Source organism: Dermacentor albipictus, chromosome 2, assembly GCF_038994185.2.
Source record: "Dermacentor albipictus isolate Rhodes 1998 colony chromosome 2, USDA_Dalb.pri_finalv2, whole genome shotgun sequence".
NCBI lineage: Eukaryota > Metazoa > Arthropoda > Arachnida > Ixodida > Ixodidae > Dermacentor > Dermacentor albipictus.
In genome coordinates this window covers 4305266-4318974 of record NC_091822.1, presented here as the reverse complement: position 1 = coordinate 4318974, position 13709 = coordinate 4305266, and the positions used below count along the sequence as shown (strand labels likewise).

General features: G+C 43.9%; 1 protein-coding gene across 2 annotated transcripts in view; it reads right to left on the bottom strand.

Annotated features, from left to right (window-relative positions):
* Positions 1-13709, bottom strand: part of vib (phosphatidylinositol transfer protein vib) — an 80478-nt gene that overhangs the window by 43403 nt on the left and 23366 nt on the right. For both annotated transcript variants that reach the window (XM_070533420.1, XM_070533421.1), the window contains exon 4: positions 117-197. In XM_070533420.1, coding sequence (XP_070389521.1) covers positions 117-197 — 81 coding nt within the window. The remainder of the gene's footprint in view (positions 1-116; positions 198-13709) is intronic.

Here is a 13709-nt window from a genome sequence, read left to right as displayed (position 1 = left end):
ATCTCGAGAATGAAAGAATAGCTTTGCAAGTATCAAAGATGCCTTGCACAACTCTTGCATCCAGCCCATCCACACTGCCATTATTGGGTCAATATGTGCACTGGAGACGCACTTACCCGTGGCATCACAGGGTCACTGGCAATGTCGATAATTTCCACCTCACGAATCTTGAGTTTCTCAGGAGGCAGCTCATGAACCTGCACCAGCACAAGAGCTTTATGACCACACAGTAAGCAATGACAAATGAAAACAACCTGTTTGACAAACAGAGGCAGCTGTAAGCGTGAAGCACTTTTTCGCCCATTGTGCATGGTTTCAGAGGGTGGAACCCACAATCTAAACACAGAACCACTGAGATCCCAAGAGCATGAAAAGCAAAACCTCGTTGTAACAAAGTGGAAGGAGGAGCCAGAATTACTTAGTTATATCCATTATTGCATGCACTGCACTATGAATGTATGGGGATTTCAAGGGTAATTTCACTTACCATATATTTACACAAACATAAGTCAAGCAAGACTATATGTCAACTCCTATTATTGAAATCACCGATAAATAAAAAACAGTAATTCAAATATAGATCGACCCACATCTTTTTACAAGAACGACAAACTTTGAACATGACACACTTTTATCTATCGTAAGCTTCGCTACTAAATCTCACTAGTCGATGCTGCAAGCTGTATGCTCATCAGAAATTAGACAAATTTTCGTCAGAAGCCTTGCAGGCGTCCTCAAACAACATCGTCCTCGGTGGCATTGAGTGCGATGGATATGTAGAACTTCTTAAAACCAGTCTGGATAACCTCCAGATTGACCTTACAGCGTGTGCGACAAAGGAACTCCATTAGCTTGGCAATACTGCTAGCTTTGTTCACAAAAAAAATCGGAGAACACCTACGCATTTCTTATGAGCTGTGAATGCGAAAGCATTAATGTTAAATTAACGTCGCTGAGCAGTCCTTTGAGTTATGAATCCTCATGAACAAAAGGACGTTGAGAGGCTTGGCCCATGCCTCCTAGATCGCACAAGATCAGTGAACTTTGATCCGTGACGTCATGCCACCTTGCCCAACTGCCACAGAATCTAATGGGGACACTGCCGAGTAAGCCACAGTGATTTTGACGTCACCACCTTCGTCACATCAGACTTGTAAATGGAACTCTCAGTCCAAGCAGCATGATGTCATAAAGCAGAGTGCACAGCACCTAGGAGGTGCTGATTAGGCCAGTGGGCAATACTCAATACTTCCGAGCACAGGGTCGTAGGTTCAAAACATTTCTCCTTTCCAATTTATTGTCTTTCTATATATTAATTTCTTTACAGCAATTACCGAGGTGCAGTGAGAACACAGACGAAAAATTGCGCGGACAAGGAACGTGTGGGTAACATAGGCTTCCGAGAGCGACGTCGCTTTATGGCAATGCCCTCTCCCCTTAACTAACACCTAGCCCGCTATCACAGCCAGCAGGCTTTCCCTTTCACCCATTCTGCTCCGTCGAGGTGCGCTCGTGACGTGGCATCACAGCCAATGGAAATTTAGGTGCTGTTTTTCACTTGTCCAGACCACAGACGCTGGATTTTTCTTTTTTTCCTTTTTTTGCTCAATGGGCTATTTGACGCTTTCGCATTAATATAAGTCAAGATTCTCTGGTCACGAATATAGGTAGGTAGCTGCTCTCTGTAACATTTTCCAAAAGAAAGTTAACCTATGTTCAAATTAATATGCTACTCCGTTATATTCATTATTCCATTACATCCCGTTTCATTGTTATGAAGTTTGACTGTACATAAAAGAAATCGACAGAAACCTACACAAGCCAAAAAATGTATACCACAAAGCACGAAATACTCTTTTATCACATAGTGCCTGGTTTTGGAAGTGAAACCCACAACCCACGAGTGCCATCGATATTATCATGAAAATTTAATGAAAGCCAGGGAAGTTATACACACGTCGGAAATTGTACACAAGTCATGCAGCCAGTGTAGTTTTTTAGTGGATTATTGTGCATGAAAAATGCTGTCATACCAGTGTGCATGGTTTCACAGGGAGAAATTACAACACATTGAAACAGTACACATGCACATTTTCAAGTAACAACAGTATCAATGGTACAGACAGTATATTTGCATACCTGAATGGCTTAAATGTGCTTGCAATGGCATAGCTAGCAGAAACTCCACATACATGATGGCCATTTCAATTAAGCATGTCTCAAAAATCTTTTGCATGTTTAAAGGCCAACTGCAACAAAATCTGTGACCGTGCAAAAAGCCTAGTTTAAGACAGTGTAGATATAAAGGAGTCTCTGTGTCAAATTTTGAGGTTTCAAATATGAGTGGGAATGTCATGGAAATCTTGCCGAAATATCCATTTTTGATACCAAAACTGAAAAAAATAAATAAAATGCTGCCATTACTGCTTGTCAGAAGTGATGCATGGCCTAGAGTGTGCAGCTTTCCAGCATGACCTTCCGGATTAGGCACTGCATGCGGCGTGCACGAAAAACTGCGTGCGCCACCTGCATGGGTTTTACGAGGCTGCCAGCATACACATGCCCTGCGACTTTGCCAAGATGCTTCAGTGGTATCCGCTACTCATTTGTAACGAATTTAGTGAAGGTAAAATTTTGTTGTAGTTGGCCTTTAAATGCTAATAGTAAGCAGCTTCCAAGTAGCCAGAAGCAAAGGAGTCAGCGGCTTCCTGCACCGCTGTTTTACAGTTGCCATGTGAAGTCCCCTTTCAAGACTCCTGGGTCGAGTCAAGCTGCCGACGGCAGCTTTTAGCCCGGGAGGACGTTCCTAGTCTGTACTAGAAGAATAAACTTGAACTTGAAAGACAGAATTACCCCTTCAGGTGCCACATAACTCTGTCCATCAAATTTTAGTAGTTTCAACTTTTCAGGAAGTTTTGTCACATTCCTAAAATGTGGAGTCAATGGGAGAACCACTACTGTGATACCTAGAGCAAACACCCAAACATCTACCTTCAGATTCCTTTCACTAAAGCACTTTCCATATATTCAAATTAGCAACAAAGGTCTAATCATAAGTGTCTAAAAATGTATGTGAAACATCTTAAACATTCCAATCAATGAGCGAGGGAGGAGCACCGAGGAGGAGGGTAGGTTGGCAATACTTAAGCTGATTAAAGAACATTTGTATGGAGGGACTAATATTGAATTCCAATGGCGGAGTCGGTGCAAGTTTTTCTGCTCGTTTCGGATCAAGTTTGTTCCAATGGCAGAGTGAGGGCAGGAGTAAGGTGTTCCATTGAGAGAGTCGGAGGGGATTCAGAGCGGGAGTCGGTCCGTGAAGCAGAAAAGGATGCTCCGCCAAATTTGGCGGAGTGGACCGGAACTCTGCGTGACGTATTTCCTTTACCACGTTTGTCTGCTGGGAGGCGCCACCGCTCACGACTCATGAGGAAGCAAAAGATGCTGCACGCTTGGCGAGATATCCATTCCGCACTTTTAAAAAAAACAACAGGTGAACGGCGCTGAAGTGACCGGTGCGGTGGTGCTGGGAGCAAATAGCGGAAGGAAATGACAACACGCAAGGTATCCTGGGTAATTCGGCGATATAAGTTCCGCTTCCGCCTTGCTCCGGCGGCGCAGGTTGTGTTTCACTCGTGGATCTGGAGGCGTTGTTCTGCGCCAGAGTCGAGTGCTCACTCGCGGAGTCCATCGGCTAGTCTGACTCCGCCATTGGAATTCAACATAAGTTTATGGATGCTGGAGTGGAGGGATAGAGAATAATTTGAACACCTGGGCATCTTTAACATGCACCCAAAGCACAGCACATGATCGATATTGTGTGTGTGTGATAACTTTATTTGGAATCCGGCGATTGGGAGGCCCGGGCCTGGGGCTGCCTAGATGGCCACTGGGAGCTGCTGCTCCCGTGTGGCTTCCTTGGCTCGCTGGACGGCCCAAAGTTGGTCTTGGAGTTCTGAGCTGAGCAGCACGGCAGACCACCGCGCCCGTAGATTTTCTTGGGAGACTGCCATTTTATTTTGGTATATTTCACATCCCCACAACATGTGTTGAAGGGTGGCTCTAACAGACTTGCATAGCTTGCACATATCGCTCTCGTATATATCGGGGTAGAAAGTTTTTAGTTGCACGGGACTCGTATAAGTTTCTGTTTGTAGTTGCCTCCAAGTAACGGACTCAGCTCTGTTCAGTTTAGTGTGAGGCGGTGGTAATACTCGCTTCCGATTTTGATGAAATTTGGTAATATCACTAAATCTTGTTAATATATCTTTTTCTCTCCAGATTTCCTCCTCCGCGTTCTCCTGACCGATGGAAGTCACTCTTTGCTCAGCTCGGCGAGTAAGACCTCGAGCTTTGCGGTGTGCTACCTCGTTGAGGTTGACTGCGGGAATGTCTGGAGTCGTATGCGCTGGGAACCAGAACAATTGCCTGCCGTTCTTCTCTGCATTGGAGAACTTTGCCTCATTGACTCTGATGATGTGCCATGCCTCAGGAGAGATCCTACCTTTTGCATAATTTCTAATGGCCGCTTGAGAATCGCTAATGATGTACTGAGCATTCGTGGAGACCAATGCTAGTGCAATGGCTACCTCCTCTGCGGTCTCAGAATGTTTGGTATTAACTGATACGCTTGTAAGGGGTTTTTGGGTGTGATCTACGATTACTGCTACATAGCTATTTCTGTCTGGTTATTCAGCCGCGTCTACGAAGGTTGCTCTGTCGTCTGACCCAAAGCTTCGGATAATTTTCTTTGCTCTACTCTTGCGTCTGCCGTCGTTGTAACCTGGATGCATGTTCTTGGGTATATTTGGTACTAGGAGTTTGTCACGAATTTCTCTCGTTATCGTCCTCTTTTCCCCGTATAGATTGTGATAATTAATTCCTAGTTTGCTTAGTATATGCCGTCCCGTATTGGTTTTGGTTAGTCTCTCTGCTTGAGATGTTTGTTGCGCTTCTATGAGTTCATCCAGTGTGTTGTGGAGTCCTAACTTTAGCAAGAGATCCGTGCTCGTACTGATGGGAACCCCTAGCGCTAGTTTGTATGCTTTTTTTATCATGTTGTTAATTTTACGCTTTTCAGCTGCAAACCAATTGTGGAAGGCTGCTATGTATGTGATCTGACTGATTGCGTTCCGCAATTTAAAATGTGGCCACTGTGGCCGGGAATTACACCTGTGACCTTGTGCTCAGCAGCCTAACACCATAGTCACACAACGAGTTGCTGCCTCCCTCGACACCACAATTGATGACGATGATGTGCTGTTTTGTTGTACAAGGGCCACACATGGCCAAAGAGCACCATGAAAGATGCCACAACTGATGCAGATATTTTTTGCAGGCACTGCGAGTGCACTGGCTGGCACAGCTGTGTGCAGCATAATCAAGGAACTCGGACAAGAGAAGGAGGAGAGAAAATGTACCAGTGCAGAGCAAACATCCACGTACAGGTAGCCAGTCCTATACCCAAGTAGTCAACCTTTTCACCTCTCAAACTTATTCCTTGTTCGTATTATACTAAAGCTATGAACCTTCTTGCAGAGCAGTGAATACTGTTAGAAAACCACAATCAGCAACTAGCAACTAGCAACTAGCAATATTGCTCGATGCTATATTGCTAGCTTGTTTTATCAAAGTTGTTGTATTTCCCCAACTTTTGCTGCATTACTGTGCTTTTTTATGCTATCGCTATATTGTGGTAAATTTTTTTCGTTGTGCTTGTTCTTAATCACCACCCCTTCTCCCATAACATATTTATGCATTTGTGTCCCTTGAGGGTACAGTAAGCTAAAAAAATTCACTCCTATCAGTAACATGTGCCAACTGCACAATGCCAAACATTTCTGTACTGGCTGCTTGGAATAAAGCTGTGTTGTAAAATAGCAGATATGTGGCGGCAGCCGACTAGGGACATTACCCAACTTGACTACTCCCTTTAACTATTGCACACAACACAAGAATGCGCGGGCCCACTGTGAAATGTGACTTTCAACATGGGTCAAGTGAGAGAAGGGCCTCAATGTGCGGCCATCCAACCCACTATATCGCACATCAGAGTGCCCACTACGTACACCATGTACAATGTGAAAGCTTTCTCAGAATGTTGGGAGAACAGGATTTTACATGTTTTACTTTTCAATGCACAAAATGCACCTGGCATTGCTGATGTCCCTGTGTCACATATCTCAGCCTCTAGAGCAGACAAGAGGTACTCCTTGACAGTTTCAATGCAGAAAGAACTACATTGCCACCCCTTTTTCAAGCTATTAGAAGTGAGCAGCAAAGATTGCAAGTACAGAATGAATAAACAAAATAAGTTTGTGAGCACCGCCATTGTGGTCACTCATGCATTGCATCAGTGGACTAAAATTCTAAATCGAATTGTAGCTGCAAACAGCAAACACTTGAACAGTCTACCGACAGTGCACATACATCATGACAGTGTAGGTTGCCCACTCACAAAAAGCGTAGAGCCTGCGAGAGTCACACACCATGTAGATACTTCATTTATCAGAAGCACTCACTGCTGGCCCAGTGCCAGTGTGACACTTGCTACCATGTGGAATTAAACGCACATATATCTAGATACATATATATTCAAAAGAAACAAGATGTCCACATGCACTGAGATATGGAAATCTTATCTCTCTACCAGAACAATGAGCAACATTGGATGGCCATGTCAAAACTGTACTGCAGCCTTAACCTATACTCATTGGCTGCAATTTTTAACTCAGTAATAGTTAGCTAAGACCACAGTGAAAAAGCTTCTGTGCCTTTACAAAACATTTTCTCAGGCGTACATCTAGCAGCAGCTTATGTCACTGCAATGGATCTTCTGATCATGCACAACTGCCAGAAAGTATCAGTGCACAACTTCCAATTACAGCACGCTCATCCTAGGCCAGCGCAACTGTAAGAATGGATCAACATGGTCACTTTCACAGTAGCTCCTGCCTCAAAGGTTTGTTCCTATACTTGTGTTTCTCACTACCTTACTCTTACCACTGATGCACAGTAACAATGAAATAACTTTCCAGGCTCTCACTTCAATGTATTAAATGGTACAGCTACAACACTTACCTCTACAGTGTACACAATTTCCTCCTGCAAATCATTCCGCTCAACAGTTTTCCTTCTACCAGGCCAATTCTAGGTTTCACATGCAAATTCATCTTGCCTGAAACTGATGACTAAAACATGCACTTATCCACGTGTTTTGCAGGCATGGGCTCAGAGCCACTTCAGCGATGAAATCGCACCAAATGGGACAAGATGCATTCTTCATAACTGCAACGCAAAGGCCTGTAAACTGGGATACATAGCGCAAGAATGACACAAGGACAAAGCAGACACACGGGACGAGCGCTAACTTTCTTAACTTACTTAACAACTGATTTATTGCAGCTGGTAAGCATATATATACTCACAGGGAAGCCACTGCAACAGACACACTGAATGGAAATAAGAAAGGAAAAGCAGTCATGTGACTACTATGCCAAAAAATTCAAGCTCTTTCTTAGACAAAAAAATAGACGGCGTGCTAACACAATTGTCACCTGCTCTGGCTATCTCAGCTGCTTCGACAATTTCCCTCGTTATCTTATGCCTGTGACGATAGACAGCAACAGTTTGTTTTAAGAGAGGGAAGCATGGTGCCTTCGCGTCATTTTCTACAACGGGCAGCCAGATGCCCATCTATAGTGATGCTCTCTACTTTATTACTATGCTCCGCCAGACGCATGTTTAAACATCTGCCCATCTGGCCCACGTAGTACTTCCCATACCAAAATGAAATCTTATACACCATGTTACGAGTGCATGTTACAAAAGGATCCTTGTGCGCAGTAGTGCAACCTGGCTTAAGTTTCCTCATGGGACAGCTCAACCAACTCAACTTCAAAAGTTTGTTAGGTGCTGTAAAAACAACATTTACACCAGACTGTTGCCCTACCTTTTATAGGTTGTGGGAAACTATGAAAGTAGGGAATTACAGCCACCTTTCGTTTGTTCCTTTGTTCTTTCTTCTTTCTTTCGTCATCCACTCTCTGCTCATCGCTCAGGCGTAAAGTTACCTTCCTTCGATGATGCAGGCTTTCAGCAACCGAGATAATGATATGTCTAGGATAATTTGCTGCTTCCAGACGAGCCACCTGCTTCCTAAGGCCTTCATCCAGCAAGTGACGACATGACTTGGAGAGAGCGGAGAAAGATTGTGCGATACTTCTTTTTATGAGTTTTGAGTGTGCAGAACTGTAACTCAAGGGCAGCTTGTTAGCTCTGCGCTCATATACCTAACACACGTGTTCAGCTTTGAAATGCAACCGCAGGTCTAAAAACCCGATATTGCCCTGCGCAGGAAATTCAGTGGTGAAGGTAAGTGGCCTATAATACTCATTAAATGAGCCAAGTATACTATCAACAGCAGGGTTTGAAAAGTCAGAAGCTCCGCGGAATCTTTCTGAGGCTGGACTGCGAATTTAGGACCAAGGCGCAGAATCCGGCGAACTTTCTCAGGAACGTCGACGTCACCTATAGTGAAGAGCCTGTCGTCGCTAGGCGTGACCTTGCTTTGCCCTTGTGTCCAAACTTCTTCCCTGCCAAAGGCCTGGTTTGTAGGAATGGTGACTGAAGGTTAGAACGACAGAAAGCCGAGCTAGTTGGTAAGGATTCATAATGCAAAAAAGAGGTGAAATGTGCAGACAGGACACAAGAGAAGTGGACAACACGAACGCCAACTATCAATTGAAGGGAGCACTGAGGCGAAAAAAAAAAGAAAGAATACACAAACTCATCTGTGCAAGCTCAGGAATGATATCACCACGTGTCAGTTGGGTAGATGTGCCGGTCTACGTGAGAGATAACTGTTAAGGCACTTAATCTCCCATATGTAAAGTAATCGAAGGCTGACTCACGCATGCACTTCCACCATTATAGATATGCCATGTCTCTACCATAAAACGCGTATCTTCATTCTTATGCCTGTACAATATTGCGCATTCATCTAACTCTGGCGTGCAGTTACAATCTTGGAAATGTAGGGAAAGATTAGAGGGCGATCCACTGGTTAATGACCTTTTATGTTCCATTAGCCTCTGATTGATACACCGTCCCATTTGCCGTACATATAACTGGCCACAGCTAAGGGGAATTTTATAAACCACATCCATACGACAGTCAGTAAAGCTGTTGTTTTTATTGTGCTTCACTGGACAAATATGTTCTTTTTTTGCTTTTTACTTGCTCCTCTTTCCTCTGTATGGCAGCGCATATCTTACCTAGCTTATTGGGAGCAGTGAAAGCAACATTAACATCATATCTACTTGCAACTTTTTTAAGCCTGTGTGACACTGAATGAATGCACGGAATAGCCACTATTCTTTTTTTGCTATTACTGCTTTCTGTAATCACGTCCCCCCTCCCCCCTCGAAACCGACTTCTTTAGGTGCTCAGCCACAGTGGCCACTGCTACACAAGGATAACCTGCTTCTAATAGGCGCCAGACCTGCGCATTAAAACTGGCACTCATTTTGTGCATGCAGCACCTGGTGAGAGAAGACTTAAGGCACGACATGGCGATTCCGTGTTTTATTACTCTGGAATGCTTGGATTGAAAGTTCAGCAACGGCTTCGAAGATCTTGGCGAGTACTGCCAACAAACATGCTTTTGTTCGAAGACCAAGGAAATGTCAAGAAACTGAATTACGCGTCGCTGAGGAAATTCCTTGGTAAACTTTAATCCTCCTCCATAAAGTTTAAATTGCTCACTTACTGAGGTAGCAGCAGAATCGAATTCTTCGCTATTGCAGAAAATCAGGTAATCATCAACGTAACGACCTACCTTGATAATGCTATCACCTAAGGCTTTCTTTAAGCAGCTGTCAACCTCACTCAGGCAAATATTGCTAAGAATAGGGGTCAACCTTTGAGCCAATACAAATGCCAGATTTCTGCAGAAAAACGCCATCTCTCCACCCAATCAGCGTCGACTTCAAGTACATTGAAAGAATTTCTAGAAAAGCTCCCGTGGAAACACCGCATCTGTCAATAAAAGCCCACTCTTGCTCTTGCTCTTTAATGCATTCATTTACGGAATTTAGCAACCCATCATGCGGCAAGGAATAATACAAGTCTTCAATACCCATACTAAAGCTGTACAATCACCAGGATTTTCCTCTCGCAAATACTGAACTACTGCCTGAGAATTACGCAAGCAAAAGGGGTCTGAAAAAACTAGTGAAGCTAAGCAGTTCTGTAGGTAACTAGCGACACAGAGCTGCCATGTCCCTTTCTCTGACACTACAGCACGAAAAGGAGTTCCTTGTTTATGGGTCTTCGCCGAGAAAAACGGTTCTAAGGTGAGGGATTTTGCTTTCTTGACATTAGAGACAACCGTATCAAGATTATGTCTTGACAAGAGGTCAACCGCACATTGCTTAACTGCCGACGGCTTTAGTTTTACTGGCTGTAAATTCTTTTCTATGGCTGAAATCACTTTTTCTGAAAACATGTCATCTGGCATAATTACGAAATGACCTTCCTTGTCAGATATTACTGCTCGAAGTTTATGTTCCACAAGGAAATTAACTAACGGTCGGACAAGGTCAGATGTCTTAAAATGAGAATTTGATTGTTTAATGCTAGCAATACAATCTGAAATACAGCGCGAGCGTTCTTCTTTTGAGATGAACTTGGTTATGCAGCGCGGTATGCTTAAAACGTCAACGGGCTTTACCTTAGGCTTAAAAGAGTGCTTTAGACCTAAAGCAAAGGTTTTCCTGTGGGTATCACTTACGATGGCGTCTTCCAAGAACCAGTACGTTATTTGACGGTGAATTATTAGAAAGGTGTTTACTTGTGTTTTTCCTTTTCCTGTGTTTCCTTTAAAGGTGTTTTCCTGTACTGAAGGCACTGTCCTTGCACATAACTATGTATGGTCATGAATTGTGTGGAACCTACCATATTGTTCAGCCTACAAGTCGCAGTTTTTCCCCACATTTTCCTCGCTGCCTGTAATACAATGGTGCTACTTATGCATGGGATTTGATGCATCATTTGGTAAAAAAGCTAAATGTGTCAGCAATGCACCTGGAATTCTGTTCCGGTGCAAAGAGTAGCGGCTGGTTCAAGAAAGCTGGGCTCCATACAAATGTGCTTGAAACCAACACCAGTGGGAGCAAACTATGTGATAATGAGCCGGAGGACGAGGGAATGTGCCAGTGTCACCTCATCATCATCATCATCAGCCTGGTTACGCCCACTGCAGGGCAAAGGCCTCTCCCATACTTCTCCAACAACCCCAGTCGTGTACTAATTGTGGCCATGCCGTCATCCCATCCGCCCACCTAACTTTCTGCAGCCCTTTGCTACGCTTCCCTTCCCTTGGAATCCATTCCGTAACCCTTAATGACCATTGGTCATCTTCCCTCCTCATTACATGTCCTGCCCATGCCCATTTCTTTTTCTTGATTTCAACTAAGGTGTCATTGACTCGCATTTGTTCCCTCACCCAATCTGCTCTCTTCTTATCCCTTAATGTTACACCTATCATTCTTCTTTCCATAGCTCATTGCGTCGTCCTCAATTTGAGTAGAACCCTTTTCGTAAGCCTCCAGGTTTCTGCCCCGTAGGTGAGTACTGGTAAGACACAGCTATTATATACTTTTCTCTTGAGGGATAATTGCAACCTGCTGTTCATGATCTGAGAATGCCTGCCAAATGCACCCCAGCCCATTCTTATTCTTCTGATTATTTCCGCCCCATGATCCGGATCCGCCGTCACTACCTGCCCTAAGTAGATGTATTCCCTTAGGACTTCCAGTGCCTCGCTGCCTATTTCAATTGCTGTTCTCTTCCGAGACTGTTAAGCATTACTTTAGTTTTCTGCAGATTAATTTTTAGACCCACTCTTCTGCTTTGCCTCTCCAGGTCAGTGAGCATGCATTGCAATTGGTCCCCTGAGTTACTAAGCAAGGCAATATCATCAGCGAATCGCAAGTTACTAAGGTATTCTCCATTAACTTTTATCCCCAATTCTTCCCAATCCAGGTCTCTGAATACCTCCTGTAAACATGCTGTTAATAGCATTGGAGAGATCGTATCTCCCTGTCTCACGCCTTTCTTTATTGGGATTTTGTTGCTCGCTTTATGGAGGACTACGGTGGCTGTGGAGCCGCTATAGATATCTTTCAGTATTTTTACATACGGCTCGTCTACACCCTGATTCCGTAATGCCTCCATGACTGCTGAGGTTTCAAGAGAATCAAACGCTTTCTCGTAATCAATGAAAGCTATATATAAGGGTTGGTTATATTCCGCACACTTTTCTATCACCTGATTGATAGTGTGAATATGGTCTATTGTTGAGTAGCCTTTACGGAATCCTGCCTGGTCCTTTGCTTGACAGAAGTCTAAGGTGTTCCTGATTCTATTTGCGATTGCCTTAGTAAATAGTTTGTAGGCAACGGACAGTAAGCTGATCGGTCCATAATTTTTCAAGTCTTTGGCGTCCCCTTTCTTATGGATTAGGATTATGTTAGCGTTCTTCCACGATTCCGGTACGCTCGAGGTCATGAGGCATTGCGTATACAGGGTGGCCAGTTTCTCTAGAACAATCTGTCCACCATCCTTCAACAAATCTGCTGTTACCTGATCCTCCCCAGCTGCCTTCCCTCTTTCCATATCTCCCAAGGCTTTCTTTACTTCTTCCGGCGTTACCTTTGGAATTTCGAATACCTCTAGACTATTCTCCCTTGCATTATCGTCGTGGGTGCCACTAGTACTGTATAAATCTCTATAGAACTCCCCAGCCACTTGAACTATCTCATCCATATTAATAATGATATTGCCGGCTTTGTCTCTTAACGCGTACATCTGATTCTTCCCAATTCCAAGTTTTTTTCTTCACTGCTTTTAGGCTTCCTCTGTTCCTGAGAGCATGTTCAATTCTATCCATATTATACTTCCTGATGTCAGCTGTCTTACGCTTGTTGATTAACTTCGAAAGTTCTGCCAGTTCTATTCTAGCTGTAGGGTTAGATGCTTTCATACATTGGCGTTTCTTGATCAGATCTTTCGTCTCCTGCGATAGTTTGCTGGTATCCTGCCTAACGGAGTTACCACCGACTTCCATTGCACACTCCTTAATGATGCCCACAAGATTGTCGTTCATTGCTTCAACACTAAGGTCCTCTTCCCGAGTTAAAGCAGAATACCTGTTCTGTAGCTTGATCTGGAATTCCTCTATTTTCCCTCTTACCACTAACTCATTAATCGGCTTCTTATGTACCAGTTTCTTCCGTTCCCTCCTCAGGTCTAGGCTAATTCGAGTTCATACCATCCTGTGGTCACTGCAGCGCACCTTGCCGAGCACGTCTACATCTTGTATGATGCCAGGGTTAGCGCAGAGTATGAAGTCTATTTCATTTCTAGTCTCGCCGTTCGGGCTCCTCTACGTCCACTTTCGGCTATCCCGCTTGCGGATGAAGGTATTCATTATCCTCATATTATTCTGTTCCGCGAACTCTACTAATAACTCTCCCCTGCTATTCCTAGTGCCTATGCCATATTCCCCCACTGCCTTGTTTCCAGCCTGCTTCTTACCTACCTTGGCATTAAAGTCGCCCATCAGTATGGTGTATTTAGTTTTCACTCTACCCATCGCCGATTCCACGTCTTCATAGAAGCTTTCGATTTCCTAGTCATCATGAGTG